Here is a 24,679-nt window from a genome sequence, read left to right as displayed (position 1 = left end):
CTCAGCTTTTACTAATTCCGTCTCTCTCTACATACGTATATATGCTTCAGAAGCTTGTGCAAATTAAAAAAAAAAAAAAAGATAAAAAAACCCACTTCAGCTACCCATGACCTGAAGTGAAGAATTAAAAAAAGCACTAATTTCTAATCCTTCTTAACCAAGGCAAACCAAAGTCCTCTCTGTGTCCCCCTCCAACACAAATCCCCCAGCACTGTCGCCCAGGTGCTGAGACACCCCTGGGCCAGTCACTTGGATCTACCTGGGAGGAAATTAAGCCTGGGGAGGGTGAGAAGCAGCTCAGAACGCTGAGACAGTAGTCAGCACCTGCACAAAGGTCAGAGGTGCAAAATCAAAGCCATCCGCGTTCCTTAGATGATAAATTACCTCTTCACTTCATTCAACATATAATCCAGGAGTATCTCTGAGAACAGGCCATGTAATGCCCTTTTCTGTGCTTCACACAAATCACAATCATAGAATAAGCCACGGAGTGAAATGTTAAATTTTCAAAGGGACTACATAAAATGATACTCAATTAGCATAAAGTTTTAACAAGAAAACACATGATCTAGTGTAAAACGGTCTACGAGTTCTTTTTAAAAAAACATTCCCTATCTCCAAAATATCTCCTAAAACATCAGTTCTCTCCAGGGACAACTGGGGTCCAAGACCCTTTCATGGGTTCTTGTGAGGTCCAAACTATTTTCATGATACTAAATTGAGATAGTCCTGGCTCTTTTCTCACTCCTATCCCCTCACAGCTCTCCCAGTGGGGCTTTCCAGAAGCGACATGATGTGTTAGAGTTCATGAAAGACTGAATGCAGAAGCAGGGACGAGAATCCAGCTTTCCTTTTATTAAACCTGGCATTAAAGAGATTTACAAAAATGTAAAGCAATGCCACTCTCTTCTCATTGTTTTATTTTAGAAAGATTAAGTAACACTTTTATGAAAAATACCCATGTAACGATTTGTTAAAGTGAATCAATAATTTTAGTATTAACTTCTAGTAGAGAAAAATCAATAAATATAACTCATACAAACAAAAGCCCTTTGGGAATCTTTAATCGGTTTCAAAGGGTTTAGATACCAAAAAGGATGAGAACCACTGCCCTAAAACAACCCAGTACCTAGTAAGGAAGTTTCCCAGATGGATAGCTCTGGAAACATGAAGTAATAATAAAGACTGAGAAGTAAGTTTCTTAGCACTGTTGATAGCTGAAAAGATTTTACAAAGTTGTATTAGGTTGATACAAAAGTAACTGCTGGTTCAGATGGTGTATTTTAAATCATTATAACGAGGCTCAAACACATCTTTATTAATCAAAACAGGAACCATTACAATCAACACATTTTTGCCATCAAGAATTAAGCCTGTTTATTCCTGTAGCATAAAAATCCATGCTTTGGGATTCGACTAATTCTTGGAAAGCATTTTCTGCCTCCTGCTGGTTGTGGAAGCATTTTCCCTGCAAAAAGTTGTTGTGGTGCTTGATGCGGCAGCTGGCTGGCAAGAGGTCAGGTGAATATGGCAGATGAGGCAAAACTTTGTATCCAAACTTGTTCAACTTTTGAAGTGTAAGCTGTGCAACGTGGTCAGGCCTTGTCACAGAGAAGAACTGGGCCCATTCTGCTGACCAATGTCAGCTGCAGGCGTGGCAGTTTTTGGTGCATCTCATTGATTTGCTGAGCATACTTCTCAGGTGTAACAGTTTCACCAGGACTCAGAAAGCTGCAGTGGATCAGATGGGCAGCAATCACCAAACAGTGACCAGGACCTTTATTTGGGGCAAGTTGGCTTTCGGAAGTGCTTTGGAGCTTCTTCTTGGTCCAAGCACTGAACTGGTTGTCACCAGCTGTCTATATAAAATCCACTTTTTGTCACATGTCACAATTTGATCGAGAAATGGTTCGTTGTTGTTTAGTACAGTAAGAGAAGATGACAGTTCAAAATGACAATTTTTTTGATTATCGGTCAGCTCAAGAGGCACCTGCTTTTCAAGCTTTTTCACCTTTCCAATCTGCTTCATATGCCAAATGAACACAGAATGATCAACGCCGAGTTCTTTGGCAACTTCTCATGTAGTTTAAGAGGAACAGCTTCAGTGATGGCTCTCAACTGGTCGTTGTCAACTTCCAGTGGCCCACTGTACTCCTCACCTTCAAGGCTGCTGTCATCTTTGCAAGGCTTCTTGAACCGCCACTGCACTGTGTGTTGGTTAGCAGTTCCTGGGCAAATGCGGCTGTTGGTTTTGCAAGCTGCCTCCACTGCTTTACGACCCATTTTGAACTCAAAGAAAAAAATTACTCGAATTTTCCTTTTATCTAACATTTCTATAGTCTATAAGTCATCAGCAAAAAAACCAAACTGAGAAATGCGCATTAAAATGATGTATAACATAACCACAGTTATTTAAGAATGTATTCCAATATTATATGGCAAAGTTCAACAATGAAAAACTCCAATTACTTTTGCACCAACCTGATAGAATGATGAACATTTGCAATCTGGAAAAATCCAGTTATGCGTGCCTTTTTATCTGGAAGTGTCAAAGTGGCTTCTTGAACGTTCTTAGACAGGTACATTCTGCCTACTCAGGGGCTGTACTAAAGCTCTCAGTGCAGGTAGCTGGGGCGGTTATTTCCCCCCGATTTTACACGTAGTTAGTGCTAGTCGCTGCTGCTCACTGGCCCTCTCTCAGTTCAGCTCAGGAAGGGGTGTTGGGAGTCCTGAGGCTCGCCCTCTCCTTCAGTACCCAAAGTCTCAGTGTCAAGGCCACTACGTGCCATTTCTCCCTCACTTCTGGACTTATTTCAAAACACTGAGAAGAAAATGTTTTAACAACCTGACACCGAGCCCAACCTGATGCAGGCAAACAAACCAAAGCACACCAGCACAATGGCTAGGTTCCTGTTTCACAGGCCTACAGGACTGGTGGGACTTCTGTGACTACGAAAACAAAGCCCATCCCTAGCTGACTGCAGTGCTGAGTTAAGGGAGCCAAAACTCCATCTTCAGCTGCTACACAGAGCTGCGGCCAACTAACTGAAGTGTTTCCATTCTGCCCGTTATCACCACCCGGCACAGGCATCAATCCAGAGGAGACCTGAGAACATGTCTTCACTCTTCTGTGGAAGATGACCCAACCCTTCGCCGACCACCATCAAAATAAAGGCCACATATCGCACATTCAGTTGGCTGCAACCCTAAGCAATGTTTACTAAAATCAAAGTATCCCACATTTATAGTTTGATCAGCATACTCACATTTCTCCTAATGACTCTGCCAATTTTGTAGCTGAGAAAATAAAACTAAGAAAGCAAGTTGGTAAGAGGCACACGACACTGGGAAGTGCAGAACTGGGGGGCTAACCTACGTGTTTTACTGAAATCCAGCGCTTTCTCCAGCAGAGCCTGGCTGCCTCACCCCGTCGCACGTTTTCATCCTCGACTGGGCAGGAAGCCAGGGAGGAGCTCGTGTCCAGGTTTCCCAACACGAACTCCAGTACTGCTCAGCGTTTTACAAAACGACGTTCTAGTTTCATCCGCACATTTATAATTTTTCAAGGGAAAATAAATTTACCTTCAACATTTTTTTATTTGCTGTGTTCTTGCCACATTCTCTCCTTAGCTGTTCACTCATCGCTTGCAGCTCTCTTCCAAAGTGAATCATTCTTTCTATGGCAGCTTGACTTCCTCCACACAACTGGCGCCTTAACTGGCTTGAATCAACTTCTGTAAGCAAAACAAGCAGGTATTTTACTACCGTACAGTTGGGATACAATGGAGAAACAAACGTACATTGCTTACAACATTTTGGACATTTCATTTAGTAACTACTTCCTAATATTTTACCTAAATATGTGGTTTCTTTTTAATTTATTATAATATGGAACCTTGTAGCTACAAGGAATACTTTCTCTAGGGCTCATGAGTCTAGGATCCAATATCTATCTAGCTTGGAGTTGAAAGTCAGGTGACAAGCTTTCAGTGTTATGATGTACATGTCTCAAGGAAAATGTTATGAAAAATTAAGCACAATTTTCTAAAAATATAGTAACACTGCAAAAAAAAAAAAAAAAGAAGAAGAAGAAAAGGAAAAAGTAACTACTTCCCAGGCTACTTTAACTGACATAGAACAGTTAGAAGGTAAGATAGTCTAAATGACTCCAATAAAAACATGTAAATAAATAAATAAATAAATACCACACCTAATCAAAAGGGTTAATTACACTACTTTTAGGAAAAAAATTTACAGTTTATATATCTTGACTGACAATAATCACTGATCAACAATGCAAAAAGTATACATCACTAGTTAACAATATATAAATCACCAATCATGACGGTAACAGTTAATGTTTATGAAGCACTTACAGGCAGTTATCATTATACCCATTTTACAGATGAAGAAACTGAGGCAAAGAGCTCCTAAGTAATTCACCCAAGGTTACACAGCTAGTAAGTGGCAGTTGCAGAATTCAAATCCAGGTGATCCGGCTCTAGAACTCCTGCTCTTTATCCCTAGGCACAAATTATTCTTGGAATATTGAGGCTGCTTGCTAATATTTGATAGCGTAAAACTAGGCTGCCTTTCAGTCATACTCCTTGCTTGACAGAGTGAATTATACATTGGAAAACATGATCCTAAATAAGAAGGTGGTTGTGTAAGTAATATTAAGTTTGCATTTATAAAATAGTTTCTAGCAATTTTAATAAATTCCCTTTAATATCAAAATATTATAAAATCAAATAAAAATTTATATGCTTCAGTAATTTTCACTCTCCAACTGATGGGAAAGTTTGCTGCTTGTTTAACTTTATGGCACAATTTACTATACAAGTTGTCCACAAAGTAAAATTATGCATGCTAATACATTTTTCAGCCACATAATTTTGAGGGGGAAGGAACCAAGGGAGGGTGTCTAAACAGGCACCTACTACCTGCCAGGCACTGAACTATGAACAGTCACATATATTCAGGTTAAATGAATTAAAGAAAATCTGATTAGAATTTATAAAATCATCTCTGCCCATGGGGCCTATCTATATTGGCTATATTGAAATAGGTACACAAACTTTTTGTATCTCCAGCCTTACCAATCCTTTCAAAGGATAGTGAACACTAGTAAGTTGGCACTGCTGCATGACTGAAAGCGCTGCAGTTGTGCAGAAACAGTTCAGCAAAGAAAACTCCACAAGATGCTAAAAAATTAAGCTCTACTCTCTCTAGCAAGCCACTCAGAGACTTCTAAAATATGTTACTATCAAATCCAATGGCACACACATCTTTAAATTTGATTTATGTTCATCAGCTGTGAATCAGTACAAGTAAAAACATAACCTTGTAGTCATCAGTTTTTATTAAAAATGTAAGAAATATCACTGCAGACCCATTTCGGTGTCACAGTCCTCCATTTCGTGGTCATGTTTAGAGCTACCGTTTAGGAAGCCATTGGACGAAGCTTCTCCAACTCCATTGGAGTGGTGATCTGCTTCCATCATGTCTACATCATTACTGGAAATGAAAAAACAAACCTGATTTTAGAGACAGCACAGGTGCAGCTTAGTGTAATATCAATCAGTACTCGACTACAGAGCCTACTTATAAAACTGACTTCATAAGGCAACAGCAATCTGGAAAAAAGGTATTCAGTTAAATCTTGAATGTATTCAAAGCCAAAGATGTAGCTAACTTTTAACGAACTTGTTGTCCTGGAGATAAGGAAGGAAAAAGATACATGTACTAATATGTAGTGGCTTTAAGACTTCCTATCACTATGGAGAAATCATTTTTCAGCACATATTTCCCATTAACTTTCAAAATTAGATCTGCACTTCATTTAATCAACTCCTGCCCTAAAATACCACCCCCCCGCCCTAAGCATGTAAGGGTAAAACCTCCCTGACAAAACAAACTGCTCCAGGCACCCACCTCATTTCGCCTCTTTCCCTGCCCTCATACTCAGCTTGCTTCTAGACTACTTTTTCTCTGAACAGTCTTGGCGTTTGGACCTTTGTCCTTACTACTCAGAATTATACTCTTTCTCAAAGGTATTAAGTGATGCCATGAAAAACGACTACTCAGTCGCATCCCCTCAGCCCTTTTCAGAACCCAACACTACTTTTCTCTGACAGGCTTTCTTACTGGCTGAAGATTCTAAATATACTGCAGAGTCTTAATTTCTGAAACGCTATTTCGGATCCCTAAGGCGTTTCCAACTCGCCCATTTCACACTGACTGGATGAACAGCATGTGCCAACAGCTCTAAGTGGCCACGCTGAGGTTGCCAACGTTTGCCCTTCATTCCATCCACACCCCGAGCAACAATATCTAACCTTCCAGATTTCTCCTATGAAGATCTAGGTAATGATTATACAGTCCAGAAGGAAACACTTGATGAAACTTTAGAAAATATTTATGTAAATAAAAATGATCGTTTCTCATTAAAAAAGCAATGCATATTCATTTGTAGTAAAACAACAACAACAACATCGAATGCAGAGAAGCAGAAAGCACTTTGTGCACAGTGCCAGCAAAGGCAACCACGGGTTTCCAGCCTGGGTGAGCGGGTGCATACACCCTCTGTCCGTAAGACCATCAGGGCACACGGACACGCAGAGACCTAGAAGCACAGGGCGTGGCCCCAGCACATCTCTGCCAGTTAGAAAAGCTTGTGTAGCATCTTCATGAAATGTGAGAATTGGTAAGAAATCATCCTGGAAAAGGTTAACAACCGAAGTGGAATTCTACAGCTTGAGCAGAATCTGGGATGGAGGAGAAGGTGGCGGGGAGAAGAGCATTTCTCATGGGGAGTCTAAGGGAGAAGGCGCGAGTCTAGAGGTCAGACATCCTGGGAAGTAGTCACCGTTCTGCAACTTACTAGTTACTAATTATTCACCTTTTTAAAAAAGCCACTTGCTTCTCTGGTACTCAGCTCTACATCTGTAAAATGGTTTTCGTGGTTGGTTAATACCATCTTTGCCTACTTCACCACACTGGCACAAGGAAAGCCATTACCAACTAGAAAATCACTGTTACTGCTTAACAGTTTAAGGCCGTTTAAGAGCTTACTTTCTTCTATGCTGCACACAAAAGAGGATGCTGTGTCATCAACCCCTTCCGTTCAGCTTGCTTCCCTCAACTCAGGTAATTACAGGTCTCTTTAGCAACTTCCTGCCATGAGCATAATATTGAAGTGAAAAACTCAACAAAGTAACTGCAATCCTACCTTCAAACTATGGTAGAACCATCTAATAATCATAAAGTACCATTAATAAACACTATAAAGTATGATGATGCACTAAAGGCTTGTTTACATCGCCATACAAAATTTTTATTATGATATTCTAATTTCAAATTTCAGTGTGTCATCTCCACTGCCTACCCTGACCTCCCCAGCAAGACAATCCCTTTTCCTGCTGCTGTTTTTGGATCATTTTTGTGGATTTCACAGCTGTACCACATAATGCCATTATTTCAGTACATATTTGTCATTTATAATAGATAACCTGGAAATTCTGATTAATCTCCAAATTGCTAAATACAGAGTTTTTACATGCACTTCTCCAGGAGCATATTTACACTGAGAGTCACTGTAAACATTAGGTGCTGTCTCCTTCAATGGGAGAATTTTGCACTGATGCATATTCCCCCAAAATGCAGTGTGACCCATCAATTCATGTTCTAAGACCAAACCAACATCAATCAAATTGATAAAAATCCATAAGAACTTGCCCTCACACACTAGCATTTAATTCAAATGGTTGTATTTCACGAACCTTTAGGTTTCATGAATAGAAACTTGAGCATGTCAGAGCACCATGGCGGGACCACCTCTCCTCTCAAAGCTATTCGAGTGGAGACCACACTAGCAGCACAGTGTCTGACACCCAGCAAGTCTCCAATCCCCTCCTTGCGCTGTATGTTTACTAAATGACTTAATTATATGCTTTATGCAAGCTGTTCAAATTAAAGGTAGGTTCTCATCAACAAATATTTTTCGTAAAGTTAGTTATTTGTAACTCAGGAAACACTTATCACACTGAAGAACCCACACACAGAGAAAAAATACTTGAGAAAAAAATAGTTGCATATGTATCATGTGTCAACTCCAGAGCTTAAATACACTACAGTGACTTAACTTGGAAACATTAACAAATGGCATTTCTGTGGCCACCGTAGGGGTCTGCGGTGGCAGGAAGGCAATAGAGAGCCTGGATCCGCCCTCGTCACCCTCCAGAGGGAGAGGGGTGCAGAGGAAGAGGACGGGACGCCACTGGGGAACTGACTCCTCACCCTTTCATTCTCGCAGACCCCCACAGCGGCCACCTAACTCCATTTTCCCAAACTATTTCAGACGATGCCACCCATAACGGAGGTTGCTCACAGTGATGCCGGTGCTGGGGGCCTCGTTACCTGGTGAAGCTGCTGGCCTGCTGCGACCTGGACGTGTTGATGCTGTTCAGCTCTGGTACATTCAGACCACACAGCTGGTGCTTACTGTGGCAGTACGCCTGATGCGCTTTGTTAGATATCACACCGTTACTACAGCTTTCAAAACCTGGGGAGAAAAAGAAAAGACACTTTATAAACACAGAAACAAATCAGGCTGCGACAGATCTACCATGTTCTGATGATGTACTTAAACCTTTCATAATGCAGGAAAGTCAGTGGACTACTTAAATAGGAAACAAGTGGGTAACTTCTCCGAAAGAACATCAGGATACTTAATTGTGAGCTGTAATCTCCTCCTGCATTTATTGAAGGCTTAGTTATGCATCTCATTTAATCCCTGCCATGAGGCCCAGCGTCACCATAACCCCGTTTCACTAAGTACACAGCGGGACCAAGATCTGCCCCAGCCTGACAGGACACATGGTGTCCGAGGGGCGCCGATGAAGAACACTAGCGTGAGACCCCCACACACTGCGCAGGATGGTGATGGGAACAAGCTGAGAGGCAGCAATGCAGAAAGGTGTTGCGTTGAGGAAGAAACAGCAAACGTGAAACCACAGGAAACAGTATCTGAGTTGGGTTTTAGAAAGTTAAACGTCCAGAGGAAAGGTAAGACCTTGGGAAAAACAGAAGGAGACAAGCAGAGCAAAAAGACTGAGAAGGACCAGAAATAAATCTGTAGAAGAAAGAAAGGAGAGAACTCTAATTAAGCCTCCGTGAGTCCAGGAGGAAGCAGACAGGCAGACCTGACTTGCCAGTGGCTGGGCTGGGAAGGGAGGAGGGAGAGGCAACCCGGCTAGGAGCCGGGCGTGGGGCCGGGGGCTTCCGACACCACGGCCACGTCACTGCCTTTACACGCAGACTTGACTAAAACACACCACTGCCTTCTCATTACCAGAGACCTCTGATTTGACTTCTAGAGACAAAACTTGAAAGTTGCCCTTCATTTATAGAGATCTGTTAGTAACCCACTCTTAGAAACAGCTCATCTTGAAGTTACTTTCTGGTACTAAAAACACACGAATCTGACTCGCCCACAATTTTTCTTCCAGAATCTCTTGAGATCTAATTACAAATGTGCAAAATGGCTGGCAGAAATGTCTACATTCTTTTTGTTGTTGTTGTTCAAAATCATGAAGAAGGGTAAAAATTGTAAGATAACGTAAGACTGAATCTCACCAGAAAAATGTGCAGTACTTCCTTTGCCCGATGCTAAACTGTGGATATTCATCCCATGGCTGGGGCTCATACTTGGACTACTAAACGGTCGAGGACTAACAGGATAACTGTCTTGAGACTTTGGACTTCGGCCTCCCAAACACCGTACTTCACTATCTGTACCATTCACCATTTCTATAAACTGACGGACTCTAAAAAGAGAAAACAAAAATTTATTTACATCATCTCCAGATTACTGTTCAGTTACCTAATAGCAGCAGATTTCTACCAGGAAACACTTTACCAGCCTGCATTTATCAGAAAGTCTGGCCTTTAGATGGCATACTAAAAACACGGAATATGGCTCCGTATACTGTACTGCCTAGAATATTATTTAAAAGTTTCCCGAAAAATGAGAGTATAATGCAAAGACATCGTATCACCTTTAATCAAGATTTACTAAGAAACTGAAAATCTGTCTGTAGCTATAGTAAACCAAAATGGACCTCATTTTTTTTTAACCTAAAATAATCAAAATAATATTTGCACTTGGACGCAAATCAAATAGTACCTAAGAAGGACCTGATGTAGTTTTATGTACACATCTACCTTCACACAAAATAAGGGCTTACTCCCCACATTTCCTCACCTCTAGTCCCATCTGCGACCTCTTAATCAAACAGGCCACATTTAAACTTTTATTCTAAAGCAAAGTAGTTCTGTCATCGGGTTTAGCATTTCTGATCAATTTTTATGATCATTTCTGATCAATTTCTGATCATTTTTTATCATTTCTGATGCTTAAAAGTTTAAATCTTAAACTTAATAACAGCTGAATTTTAAGATAACAAAGATTCATACAACCAACAAAAAAAGCCAAATAGCTATTATTTATTTAGAAAAAAAATGAAAGAAACAGAAAACAGTAAGTGTAAGTCAGGATGAAAAACTAGAATCTTGTCACTGTTGGCAGGAATGTAAAATTGTACAGGGCTATGGAACTGTGAGGACTAATTTTCAAAAGATTAAACACAGAATTATCCTATCTTCCACAATCCCCCTTCTGAGCATATATGCAAAAGAATGAAAGCAGGAACTCCGACACAGATGTGCACACCCATTATGCTGAGGGAAGTAAGGCAGTGACAAAGGACAAACATTCTATGATTCCATTTACATGAAGTGCTCAGAGTACTCAAATTCAAGTGTACAGAGACAGAGAGGAGAGTGGTTGCCAGGAGCTGAGGGGAGAGAGAGAAATGCAGAGTCAGTGTTTAACAGGTACCAAGTTTTAGACTGAGATCATGAAACAGGTTCTAGAAACAGATGGCTGGTGGTGGCTGGAAACAATGTGAGTGTACCAGAAACCAGGTGACTATCAGAAAGCTGTGCACGAAGAAATGGCAGATTTTATGATGTGTGTATGTTTACCGGGCATCCCTGATAGCTCAGTTGGTAAAGAATCCCCCTGCGATGCAGGAGACCCCGTTTCGATTCCTGGGTTGGGAAGATCCCCTGGAGAAGGGAAAGGCTACCCACTCTGGTATTCTGGCCTGGAGAATTCAGGACTATACAATCCATGGGGTCACAAAGAGTCAGACACAACTGAGCGACTTTCACATATATTTTTACTGCAATTTTTAAAAATGCTGCAAACTTACTATAAGGTATTTTACAAGAGAAAAAATAGATAACCCATCTTCTAAGTAAGAGTTTCACATTTTTAAAATACAGGGATACAGTGACAGAAGAGCAAACACAAAGTAGAAAAATGCCTTCTACTTAAGAGTCCTCAACACGAAAGTGTATTCCCAACCCGGTACTTAAACGTGCCACATTACACAATTATGTCTAAATACCTGAAACAAGGTGAAACAAAAATTAAAGCTATTAAAGCAAGAAAATAATTGTGGTTACGTAACGCATATATATAATTAATATCACATTTATTAAACTCACTTTAATGTGAAAAGGAGATTGGGATTTCTTTCAAGTAAACTTGGATATAACTGTTGTGTCGTTTCAATGGCTTCTCCCATTCTTCCTGCTAACACCAATTTCTGAATTCCTATTTAGAAAAGGAAAGCAAAAGATAAATTTTATAAGACTAGAAAAGGAAACTTAGTAGACCCTCAAAAAATTAGTAAAAAATAATCTTTAAATTGTGACTGAGTCTGCACTTATTTTTCTAACTCAGTTTCTATTTTAAGGAGTATTTTCAGACAAAATAACCAATTAGAAAAACAAATACTTTAATAAACTATTAAAAAAATTCAGACATGTAAGTAATATAGGAAAAACAGCTGTTAAGCACTACTGATGTATTAAACACTGAGATGAAAAAGATGAGTATATTATGCCATATACTATGGTGATGGTCTCACGGATATATACAAACTCATCAGGCTGTGTAGCCTAAATAGGCATCGTTCTTCATGTCAACCATATCTCAATACAGTGGCTTTTAAAGAAAAGACCACAGGAGATATTAAAGAAGTAATATTCAAAATGTCTTATCAAATACTATATAGCCTTTTGAACCCAGTACTAAATGAAAATTAGCCTTTGAGTAAGACCTGAATTCAACAGCCACTGAATGAGCATGCCCTGAAGGTTAGAAGATGAGGATAGGGAAAGATTAAGCAGACATCTCCTGCTTGCTACAGCCTATACAACGTGGTGAGAAAGACAAGCATACCATCAGCTACAACACAACGTCATCAGTATTTTCTGACAATCTCATCTATGAAAGTTCTGTTTGCATCCCTCTGCGTCCCTCTTGTCTCGTTTTTGTCTCGACACCCTCATCAAGCCACACTCTCCCTGAGGGACTAATAGCACCGATTTGAGGACAGCTAACTGTGGATCAGTTGTCATGCTGATTTGCCCCTGTTGGAACAGGCCCCACAGCACTGGCCACTAGCATTGGGACCTAAGCAATAAATACTTAAGACCAATACTATCTTAAATTTACATAGCAATTTAAGTGCAAACATCTCACACATTATCTCCACTAACATCTAATAATCATGGGACTACTTTACCTGTTGAAACACACACACACACACACATTCTTATTAAATGTTTACTTTCTGAAAGCTCAAGAAAACATTTTTAAAGAAAAAGTGGCAAACATTTTAACAAGAATTTTACCACAATTCTATCCTTCTACATCCAGAATACTACTACAGTCCTGTGAATTTTTTAAGGCAACCTTCAAAAATGTCAGTAAAAGACAATTTCAGAGGCATAATTTCAAATTAATAAATTTGAAAAAAAACTTTCATGAAAAAAAATCAGGTTTCTAAAAGTCAGTGTAACCAAAAACTATAATCTGAAAACACATGTTAGCCATGCACCACAGGTCCTTACTTTGTCTATTTTTAATGGAAGCTAATTCTTCTAGAACGGTCTGGTCTGTAGATCTGGCAAAGGCCTCTGCTGTGGCACAGTACCCATGGTGGACTAAATAAGATGAAACCATTCTTAAAATAAAAAGAAGAAACACACAGCTTTTAGTCAAGAGAATACATGCTTCATACTACAATTTACATACACAAGGTCTACCCTGGTGTTACAAAACCAGTCTATGCCCTGGGAACAATGAAGGCTTTAATTACCTCAGGTTCAAAATCAGTTCAAAATTTCATTTTGTCTTATTCACAGAGTTATTTCCAAAAAGAACTGCAAATGCTACAGTCAGTCTACTCTGCCTAAAAATAAGTATTACCAGACGATCAAGGACAAGAAATAACTTTGATTCTTAGCACTCCACTATCCCCAAGTCCTTTCCTATTATTTCCCACCCTTACTCAATCGTACTAACCATAATTTCTATTTTACCATTATCATGACTTACCCTAGTAAAGCGCTGGCATTTTGTAAAATAAAAAACAATAGATTAACTCTTCCTGTTCTGTAGTTTAACTCTTTGCAGTTCTGTCCACCAATTACATAAAACGGGTCACAAGATGCGAACACAAAAAATACGAAGGTGACCCCACAGACAGAACCTTCCGGAACAAAGTCTATGAGGGTGATCATATTAATCAGTGAGAAGTCAGCCTTCTAATCTAAATCAGGTGGTATGTTCGTGCACAGGAGACAAATTCCTTAAACATGACTGATGAGTGAGTGACACTTCCAAAGAGCAAAACTGATTTTTTAAAAGCCAAGTGGTGTTTACAAGTATGGTATTTAGATCTAATGACAAAATGTTAGAAAAACTGCTGACTAAACAATATTAACTGAAATACCCAATATATCTATAAATATTCAACTCTTGAACCTGCCTCCATCTGGCGCTACTAAGGGCCCAATAGAAAATGATATGAAGCGGTGGTTCAGGAAAGGGACCGAGCTGGCACTGGGAAATTTCTAACAAACGGATTTTTAAAATTTTATTTCATCTAAATGTTAGATTAATTTAAGAAGGTAGGGGAGAATGTTTTAACATGAACTTCCCCCAGTGAGGATCTATTTTGTGAGGAATGGGACAAAGGGCGCTCTCCCCGAACCCTGGCTGCAGGACTAAGGTAGGTGATGCTTCCCCCATAGCCACCCGCGATGCTCAGCGGGAACCACTGGAGAGCATGAAGAGACAGGACCCCAGAGAGCAGTCCAGCCCAGCTCACACTGTTAACTCACTGTGACCAGGGGATTCTGAGTCAGAGCCACTAGCCTTCCAACTGTGCAGGACAGAAACAGTGGTGTCGAGACTCTAGATAACAGCTCCGGGGAAGAAGCTCGTTTCCGGAATCATCATCCTACCCCAAATTATCTCCTCCAAAAAACATCACAAGTTTTACGAGATTTGCAAATTTAAGATTGTTCGATTACACAGACATTTAAGATGAGCTGTGTCAGACTGAGGGTATTTTGAATTTTCTTGGGTTAGATTATGATAGTGAAAATAACTATTGAAACTTAACAGTATTTATTTTGAAGTCTGCACGATTTGGAGTTTTAAGAGCTACTGCTATTCAGTACGACTGACATTCACATGTCATCTCGAGCCTTTCAAACAAAGGCGCAGTCTAAAATAGATGACTGTCACAGGGCTTGTATTTTCTCGCTGACTCCCATATTGAAATTCTACTTTTTCATAGAAAGCTGCCTAATAAAATGAATTGTAAACTGGGGGTAAAGAGTGAGCTGAGACAAAGGCCATTCATGTACAGTGCTCTCACTAACGCCCACTATCTGCGCTGCTGCTGCCTGTCCACCCTATTACACTGACTTGTAAGCATTTAAACTGCACTGAGGAATCTAAGCTCCACACTCACAGTCTCTTGATTTGTATTCCCTTTCCCTCCTCTTAAATGTCTAATAGAATATACAATAAGTAAATGGAGTTCTGAAAATTCTTTAGGCTGGAGATTTTTTGTCAGACAAAAAAAAGGGATCCAAGTAAACAAAAATAGCTAGTATTATTCTTACATAGTTACCCATTCACTGGAAAAATTTAGCCAAATCCTGAAAGGTGCAATGAGCACATCATGTCTGTACTCCACTAAAATACACCATTATTCTGATGTTTATTCTCTCTGAGCAGTAATTATTTTTTCTCCTAAGTGTTTATACCACTGCTGAACAACACAGCCAAGTTCCTGCCCCAAAACCACAATGTGAATTCTACAATCTAAATTATATTTCTAAATTTATCTTCTGCACTGGCACTATTAATAGCTGAATCATGTAACTTATGGAAACTGTTAAATCCCATTACTAAGGACAGCAAATGAATTAACCTACACGATCTAGTGTCACTTTATTTCCTCCAGCAAATTAATACATCAGATAAAATACAATTCGGGACGTGTGTCACCAAATCAAGCATTATTAATACATTAAGATCATTAGGACACATATGAAGAGATACACAGTCTTTCACACTGAAAGGCTGAAATGTTTTACAAGAAACGTACTCTTGAAGACGTCCCTGCGCACCTCCCCACTCACTTCTGTATCATGGTCTGCCACTCCCCTTCTCGGTCTCCGATAGGAAAGCGGTCTATCTGTGCCTGCGTCTTCGTTCTCCACTCTCGCATGTAATCTTCTATATCAAACACGAAAGGGTGCTGCCCAAAATTAGCATCGACAACTTCTCCTGGTGTCTGGAGCCCCACGGTTGGATATAAATTTGGCTGTAAGACAACACAGTTCACTAAATATCCATCCCTTTTATGTTAAAAAAAAAATTCATTCTTTCAAATGCTACCTTTAAAATTACAGAATTGCAAATCTGCTCCACAAATATTTTAAGATCTCAGTCAGAAACTAGTCAAGGAAGAACTAAAGCAAATGATCAAGAAGAATACACAGCAACCTAAGCTACGTGTTTATTCAGACCATAGGGCATTATACTGCTAATAAATGGAGGTGCTTCTAATAAATAAATTCTTGCTCTTAAGAATATGTCATACAGACTCAGGGAACTGAAACAGGGGCTCTGTGACAGGCTGAAGAGTGGGCTAGAGGGAGACAGGCGAAGGTCTCGGAGGGAGGCGACACGGGGGTACCTATGGCTGACACTTGTTGATGTATGACAGAAAACCACACCATTCTGTAAAGCAATTATCCTTCAGTTAAAAAATTGGAAAAAAAAAAAAGTATGTCATACAATAGAGAGATTCAAGCATAACTCATGTTTATCCTCTTATGTACGATACTGCGATGCGCTTCTAGAAAGTACACGTGGAAGCTGATTACCACAGAAGAACATTTCTAACTGGGCATACACTATTTTAAGTTTACTAATTTCTATTCTCTCTACATCTGGAATGCCTTTATTAAGGAATGGTATAAGAACTTAATTATAAGCCAAACAGTGCCTTTAATAGAGATTCTTTACATAAAAAAAATAAAATGTACACATTTCCTGAAAGGATTTAAACATTCAAATTCATAAAGAAATGCATTTCCTCCCAAGATATACTCTAAGACTTGAGGGTGAAACAAGTTCAACAGCTTCAAAAATTTGTACAGAAAATACAGAAGTCCTTCTATTGGCCCTATCACTAGTTGTCACATCTGAAGGGAGAATAAGTTACTGAATGTCTACTAAATGCCCGGGTTTAATCATTATAATTACCCTGTTAAGTCATCATCATTGTTATTATTTGCATTGTGAGGATAGAGGAACTGAGGACTGGAGTAAATTAACGTGCTCACAGCTGTCCTATACTATGGCAGAGCTGGGACTGGAACATAGGCTTATTTAACACCGAAATCTAAGTTCGGTGTACCTTTCCGTAACTCCAAACCCTACTTCATCTTCAGTCTCTATATTTATGCCTATTTCGTTGCTTTAATGATTATCACAGGTATCTTCAGTACAAAATCAGGTAAAGATTAAGAGAATATAATGTGCGGAAATATAAGATGCTTAGATAGAATTTCACTGCAAAAACCTAAGAAGGTATTTTTAAACTCCGGTGACCAATCAAGCAACCCAAATCAGAAACAGAAGGAGTACTGTGGTAATATATTGAGAAAGACAGTCACACTGGGTTAGGGAAATAAATGGTAACACAACACTCACATATGTATTGATTCTTAATAATCAACAAAACTCACAAGTTAATAGAATTTTACGGTGAAGACAAGTGAGATACTCATTATAACCTTCTCATTTCACCAATGAGAAACGGAGATTTAAAGAGCTTGCACGGTGTCTCCAAAAGCACCAGTTTGTTAATGACACGCAGAAAGGGAAACTCATGGCTCCACTCCGAGCACAGTATTTTCATTAAAGCCCGTTACAAAATTGTGACATAGTTTAAAACAAAAGTATTTTAAGCCAAAAACTCTATGTCAAGAAAAATGAAATTTATAGAGAAAAAAATCTGCCACGCATTATAAGGACCAATATTCTAAATACAAAAAAATAATCTCAGAATATAGGAAAACAGAGACTACTAGTTCGTCTGCTCAATGTTATGTGGCAGCCTGGATTTGAGGGGAGTTTGGGGAGAGAATGGATACATGTATATGTATGGCTGAGTCCCTTTTGCTGTGTACCTGACACTATCACAACATTGTTAATTGGCTATACCCCAATACAAAACAAAAAATTAAAAAACAAACAAAATTACTAGTTAAAAACAATTTAATTGGCAATAGATACATAGGCAATTTGAAGAAACAAGATGATTAAAAATATAAAGAGATACAAATTGAATTTCTTAAATGCAAATTAAAATAAGCAGATTATTTTGCACAACAGATTAAGATTTTAAAAGCTGAGAATACCCAGTGTTGATGAAGGCTGAGAAAATAAGCCCTCTCATTCACTGTATACAGAAATAGGAATCAATATAACCTTGTAAGAAAGATATTTGGCAAAATCTATTAAAACTGACAAGACAATTTTACTTTACTTCTTTCTTTCCAATTTGAATTGCTTTTATTTCTTTTTCTTGTCTGATTTTGAAATTATAGATTCAATCTCCTTGCTGGTAATTAGTTTTTTTCTTGTAAGAAATTAATCCTACAGAAAAACAAACGTGCAAAGATATATGTCCTGCAGCATTATTTTTAATAGCAAATAAAAAATTAAAAAGAATGTCCATTCACAGGTGGTATGATACACCACGATCAGGGAAGCTCAGCCCCCACTGACTTTAAGATCTACCATCATTTTATGTGTAAGCAGAAACACTGTCCATTAAACTGGGACAGGCCATGGATTTCTAGGATACACCCCATTTCATAAATGTCAAATATGCAAAAACATACATCTTTAAATCGTTGCAGTGCATCTTACAGTAAGATATTATAAAAACAAGCAAAAAGAAAGCGTTAAAAATGTGTATACTGATGCCGAAAGAGGCGCAATACACATCACTAAATGAAGAAAGCAAGCTACCAGAACAGTGCCTCAACTACGACCATCCTCTTCCAGCCGACAGTCACGGACGTCCTGGCTAACGTAAGTTTAGAACAGATCTCGAAGGGCATACACTCAACACAATCATCACATCTAAAGATGGTGAGGTGAGTTGGGGAAGAGTGATCACTTTGACAAACATCTCCAGTTTTCAGAGATGTAAAACACCCTGTGGTTCCATAATAGGTAAGCCTTTTTTCTGTAAACATCCCCTCCACGGAGGCTGACTGCCATGACTGGCTAGTGAAGGATCACAGGTGGTGGGGACTCTAAGAGAAAGACTAACTTTTTCTTTCCTTTTTAAGTAGAAGAATGATATTTTGTGTGTGCAAGTCCCAGAAGATCTCACAGTCACAAAAATAAAGAGCTCTCAGAACCACTGTGTTATTAACAGAAAACTTACAACCACTACCCTAACCACCACTTTACCCACTGAGGCAGAAATGAACATCCCCCTTGGCTAATTACAGACAAGGCAAAAAATATAACTGGTGATTCTAAAATGGGACAAAAAATGATCAGAAGGCAACCCCAAACACTCAACGTATCTACAACCAGCTACGCCTTTTTCAAATGATCATCACTGTCTATCAGTGAGGAACAAAATCTGCTAACTGACAAGTTGATTTTACTTGCTTAGTGCCACAAAAACTGGGGGAAGAAAAAAAAAGAAAAATCAAACCAGCTACATATGCCCTTTCTCCAAATCCATGTGACACGGAGAGTTTGAGCCAAACATCTGCAACAAGACTGGGCTACGTGGGCCCTCGCACCCGCACCAACACCCAGCCGCCCCCACCAGACGCTCTTCTCGAAAGCCTCTCCTTTCCACTCACCCAAGGGATCACCCCCTGTCCATTCAAGGGCAGGATCACGGCTACTTTCCCTCTGGATATACAACATCCCCTGCTTCTCTTGCTATTGTATCATTCTCAACAGAAGGCAAACACCCTGCTAATAACCCTAACAATGAACCCGCCGGTCAGTTCTCAGCCCGTGTGTCGCGATACATCTCAGTGGCATCTGACACGCTGACTTCTCCTTCCTTCTGGGTAGATCTTCTTCAGTTGGCTCTAAAGAAGGACACCCCATTCTTAGCCCTCCTCCTGCCCCACTCACTGGTCGCTGCTTCTTAATGTCCTGTTTCAGGTGTACAATAAGTGATACCGATCAAAAGTCTATTAATAGATTTACATATCTGAAGAGATCAGTGAATATAAACTGTCAGTCCTAAATGATAAGAAAGCGCTGTATCAGAGTTTATTAGTCCCCACGCCCTTTAGGGCTAGGTACGATGCATATGACAACTGATAGAGGCTTAGATGTGGGGCGTACGGGGTCTAGAATCAAGCTGCTCCTCCTGTCTCTAGATGCCGAGTCACCAGCATCTCCTGCCGGAGTTTCTGCAGCAGCCCCTCGCAGTCGGCTTGTCTCTGTCCCTACTCCCCCAGCTGCCGCCTGCTGGTCATCCGGGTGTCATGACGGCTAACCCTCGGCACTGCCAGTGTACTTCGTTCAGAGTAAGCGCCCAGGTGCCCACAGTGGGCCCCACCCTCGGGTCTGACTCCCACCGCCTCAGCCTCTCTACCTCCCTCCGCGCTCTTCAGGCGCGGCCCCAGCACTCCCGCCTGAGCGCCAGGCCCCTAACTGCTCCCTCTGCCTGGAATGTTCTCCGTGCCCTTGCTTCCTCCAAAGATTTTGCTCAGCAATTACCTTGAACAGTGGTGAGCAAACTGTACCACCTGGGTTCTGTCTTTGGTCCTCTCAAGTGCTACTGTTTTTCCTCCTCTAAAAAGTATTTAAAATTTTAAAAATATTTTTAACGCATTATTTATTACGGTCCTCAACTTGAGTAGTCCGAGAGGACAGAAACCTCCATCGGTTTTGTTGAATAAAAGCAAGCACAGAACTCGCCACACAGTGGCATCAATAGACGCTGAATTAGTAAATGACTGTCATACAGCCGTTTACTAAAAAGCCCAACAATAAAAGAGAAACATATTTCAAATGAATCCACAGTGATACTAAAACGTGTCTTCTAAATAAACATTTCCGATTTGGTTCTCAGCCACAGCTAAGTTCCCCTGGGCAACGGTGCCCAGTGCAATTTTGGGCTTACTTTCTGATGGTCCACACCAATGGCAGCTCAAGAAAGGCATCCTGGTCTATGTGCAGCATGGCTTATAAACTTAATTATCAATAAGACTGCATTTTAAATGTGAGTAGTACTAGTTTCGATATACTTCTTTTAATTAAAAATACAAAACTACTTTTACAAGAAATTATGTCTTACCGGTAAGTCGGTGAAAGCGATACCTAAAAGGAAACGAAAACGGCATTAGAAGTCGTTTTTCAAAGGCAGAGTGTGGTGACAAGCTGAATTTCTCACCAAAAAGAAGGGAAGACATAGCAAAGGACGAAAAAAATTAAAAAGCTAAATATAAAATAACAAGACCAGTTTTTCTCTCAATAACACTTATACAGGTCTGAGTGAATGCCATCCTGTTTCAAGCTCATGACCCTTGTGTTAGGGACACGCCAATTTTATTTCTGGGGTACGGTTGTTGCCTCCAGGATTTCTGAAATGGTTTCAGATATATATTCAAAGCTATGTGAGGAACCACAAAAGAAAACTGGTTGCAAAATAATTACATTTAATTTCTGACTGACACCTAAGCTGCTTTATCCAGCCTTGTTATTTAAATCTTCCTTACCTAGATTTAGCTTTTAAATAATTTTAAGGGAAAAGGAGACTTTCTGTTACAAAAAGGGGTGAAGAGAAAATATAGTAGCCTTGTTTACTGTAAAAAATTCTCATAAAAATACATTCTCAAAGTTTTGATCACTCTAGAAAACAAAATTAATTCCTCCTTCAAAGGACAAAGATACAGCTGAGAATGTCTCTTAAATGCCCTCTGACAGTAATTTCAACAGTCATGTACCAAATACATTTGAACAATGGCAACATCACTGGAATAAATCTACTGACATCCCAAAGTGATGATGTAATCACCCTTTAAATATGCAATTAAACTACTTAGCTGAAAATAAGATAATAAACAAACCAGATATTTCTACAGGACCTCAGTCATATGTTTAAAAAGACTGAGCTCTATAATAATGGGAGGGGTGGTGCTGTTGAGCTGGCTAATCGCAGTTCTTCAGTTTAAACACACATTAAGACAAAATGAAACCATGCCAGCATCCCTCCCTCTACGGTGATGATCACCACCTAAAAAAATGAGGGCCCTTCTGTTGAAACATTATCTTTAAGGTCTCTTCCCAGTTGAGAGTCTGTGGCTCTAGAGTTGTGCTGTACCACCAGAAAATACAACTACCTGACTATTCATTAAAGTAATAAAGTTAAAAGGCAAACTGACTATAAATCTCTACTATATACGCCTTGAAATAAATGTAAAAATAGTGCTTTGTAATTAAAATACTGTTTTTATGACTGCTAAAAACCAGTAAACTCATACGTTAACGTGTCAAAAGTGAAAACATTCAGATTACCTTTAGTTTCATTAATAAACAGAAAGTAAAGTGATTGTGGGCCAAACAAATTTGAGAATTTATCCTAAAAATTTCAGAAAACTAAAAAGAACAAAGAAAATAGCAAGAATAAATAAAACATGACCATATATAATTTTATCACCTTTCATAAAACAGCAGCCTAATCACTTTTCTTCAAAAATGTCTATCGATAAAGACTGTCTACATTTATATCGTTTAAGCAAAAATTTACTTTTGTCAGTAATTAATGAGATCCTTCCTCATTTTACCAAAATCTCTAATGAAATATCCAACTTTATTCTATGGAATAACACTTTTGAACACTGTCAAATATATTAAACACAACCTATACATATTCGGACCACAAAAATGGCACTTTAACAAGCTGAACAATTATTTAAGTTTTACACAGAAAACAATTTTTTCCCAACTTCCTAATCTGATTATCAAGAGACTTTTAGAAAAGTAACCGTCAACTGAAGAATGATAACAAAATTTAAAAATACAAATAAATTAACTTGCATACTGAAATATTTCTCCTTTAATTATTTCCTCAAAACCCTTTTTATTTCTCTCTATATGGTAAGTAAATATCCATCTTGAAAACCTCCATGAGACAGAAACTAAGGATGTACCAAGCTTTGGGGCACAATTTATCCACTTTGTGAAATACGAAGGAAAAGTAGCTGAGCAATGTTTTATCTTCTACGTGCTAGAATCTGGTCCAGAGAGAAACACAGTACTCTGTAGAGGGTCAGCTCTCTAGGCTTGTTTCAACTACTTAATTCTGCTCCAGTAGCAGGACAGCAGCCATATACAGAAAATAAATGAACAGGGGGTGGGGGTGGGGTGGGGGTGACTGTGTTTCAATGAAACTTTACTTAGAAAGCAGACCCAAGACTGATCTGGCCCATGGGCCATCACAGCTTGCTGACCTCTGCTCCAGAGGAATAATTTTTTGCTCACTGCATCCCCAGCACCTGGGCCAGAGTCTGGCAAATGACAATAAACAACGTTTACTGAGCACTCACTAAGTGTATGGCAATCACTTAACTTCACACACATCACTTCAGTTTGCCCTAGCAACCTCAATAAGGCACATGTTATAGTGATCTGGTTTTATGATCTGAGGCACAGAGATGTTTAAGTAACTCGCCTAAGGTCACAAGCCCAAGCCAGGAGATAAACCCAGACAACTGAACTCTCATACTGACCACCGTCATCCTGACTCTCCATGTGTTTGATAAACACATATTAGGTTTATGAATGAATAATGCCAAGTGTTTCAAACTGACAATTTTAGAACGTGATTCCACGAGTACCCTTGTTCTTAAATAGCATCTCATGTGCTGCAGTTCATGGGGTCACAAAGAGTCACATACAACTTAGGAACTGAACGACAACAACATATTTTAACAACAGCTTCCTTACGCAAGAGAAAATCTCAATGTAAACGCTTATGAAAATCTAATAGGAAAAAAAATAATATCACATCACCTGTGATCTTCTCAAGTCCCCAAATAAAATTTCTTCTCTGAAATAAAGTTTTTGTAAACTATAAAAAGACTCGTTTTGGTTTTAAAAATGTCATCTTTGCATTACTGAACCAAAGGACCTACCTAAAGGCAGACTTCTGGTTTAAGATCTTAAATACCTTAAGCAGCCAAGCCAATGAAGCCTATCCCAGTTAACTGCTCTGACAAGTCAGACAGAGCCTGAAGAGCAACAACAAACTGAAAGGGCTGCCTCCTTCTGGAAGCCAGTCTGCCAATAACAATCAGATCACAAATACACACACTATATATACATGGCATCCTTTATCAACGGTCTTGTACTGAGAAGAATGTTAAGAATCTCTGTGGACTTGTGAGAGCTTTTAAGTTAGCCAGCACAGAACTTCAGGATCAACAGTAATAATCAGAAGGAAAAGTTTTAAGCCAAATGTAACTAACTATGACTAAGACAGTAACATTATATGAGGAGTATGTCGAGACACTAAAAAACCCAAATAACTATTACCAACGTAGCCCCAAATTTAGAATTCTCTACTATTAAAATACAGAATAGTTTTTGCATTATATTAAAGAGTATTTATTATATGTCTAAGCATACTATCTGCAGTTTAATTTTTAAATACTGTTTATAAGGAAACTGAATTTTCTGCCTTTGGGGATTAGTTTATGCCTTCTTTCACTTTATCTCATCAGAAATAACCTGCTATAAATCAAGAATGTTTTAAACAGTTAAAAATCTGAAACTTTTTTAAAAAGCATCAACCTTGCTATCCTTTATACTTACTTTAATACAAAATAAAGACCAAAAAAAATCTAAGAAAAGGGAGCATAAAAGTATTAAATCTGAAGTAGTACAGATATTCGACCAAAACCCCCTAAAATCCTTGTTAGTCTTACAGCAGAGTGATTTTCTCATCCTTTTGCTAATCTGTTTATTTGCCAGCTATCTTTTAGAAGTTTTGTTATCATCTGCTCACTTTAGTTCTGCTCCCTTTTGCAGAACTAGCTTGTAGTTACAATCTTTATTAATTTTTTGTTAGCAGGCCTGATTTTTCAGTATGTCAATGCCCTTCATTTGGCTGGGAGCATAAGCTTTTCCAGGCTCTCTCATTACCCTCATATTATACTAAAAACTAACCGCTTTTTT

General features: G+C 39.1%; 1 protein-coding gene across 1 annotated transcript in view; it reads right to left on the bottom strand.

Moving 5' to 3' along the window:
* Positions 1–24,679, bottom strand: part of RANBP9 (RAN binding protein 9) — a 71,632-nt gene that overhangs the window by 6,810 nt on the left and 40,143 nt on the right. The window contains exons 5-12 of the mRNA XM_027959166.3: positions 20,799–20,821; positions 15,577–15,761; positions 12,988–13,100; positions 11,575–11,683; positions 9,637–9,827; positions 8,419–8,563; positions 5,393–5,517; positions 3,583–3,734 (exon numbers count right to left, since the gene is read on the bottom strand). Coding sequence (XP_027814967.1) covers positions 3,583–3,734; positions 5,393–5,517; positions 8,419–8,563; positions 9,637–9,827; positions 11,575–11,683; positions 12,988–13,100; positions 15,577–15,761; positions 20,799–20,821 — 1,043 coding nt within the window. The remainder of the gene's footprint in view (positions 1–3,582; positions 3,735–5,392; positions 5,518–8,418; positions 8,564–9,636; positions 9,828–11,574; positions 11,684–12,987; positions 13,101–15,576; positions 15,762–20,798; positions 20,822–24,679) is intronic.

The sequence above is a fragment of the Ovis aries genome, chromosome 20 (genome assembly GCF_016772045.2).
Source record: "Ovis aries strain OAR_USU_Benz2616 breed Rambouillet chromosome 20, ARS-UI_Ramb_v3.0, whole genome shotgun sequence".
In the NCBI taxonomy this organism is placed as follows: Eukaryota; Metazoa; Chordata; class Mammalia; order Artiodactyla; family Bovidae; genus Ovis; species Ovis aries.
This window is presented reverse-complemented; position numbering and strand designations above follow the sequence as displayed.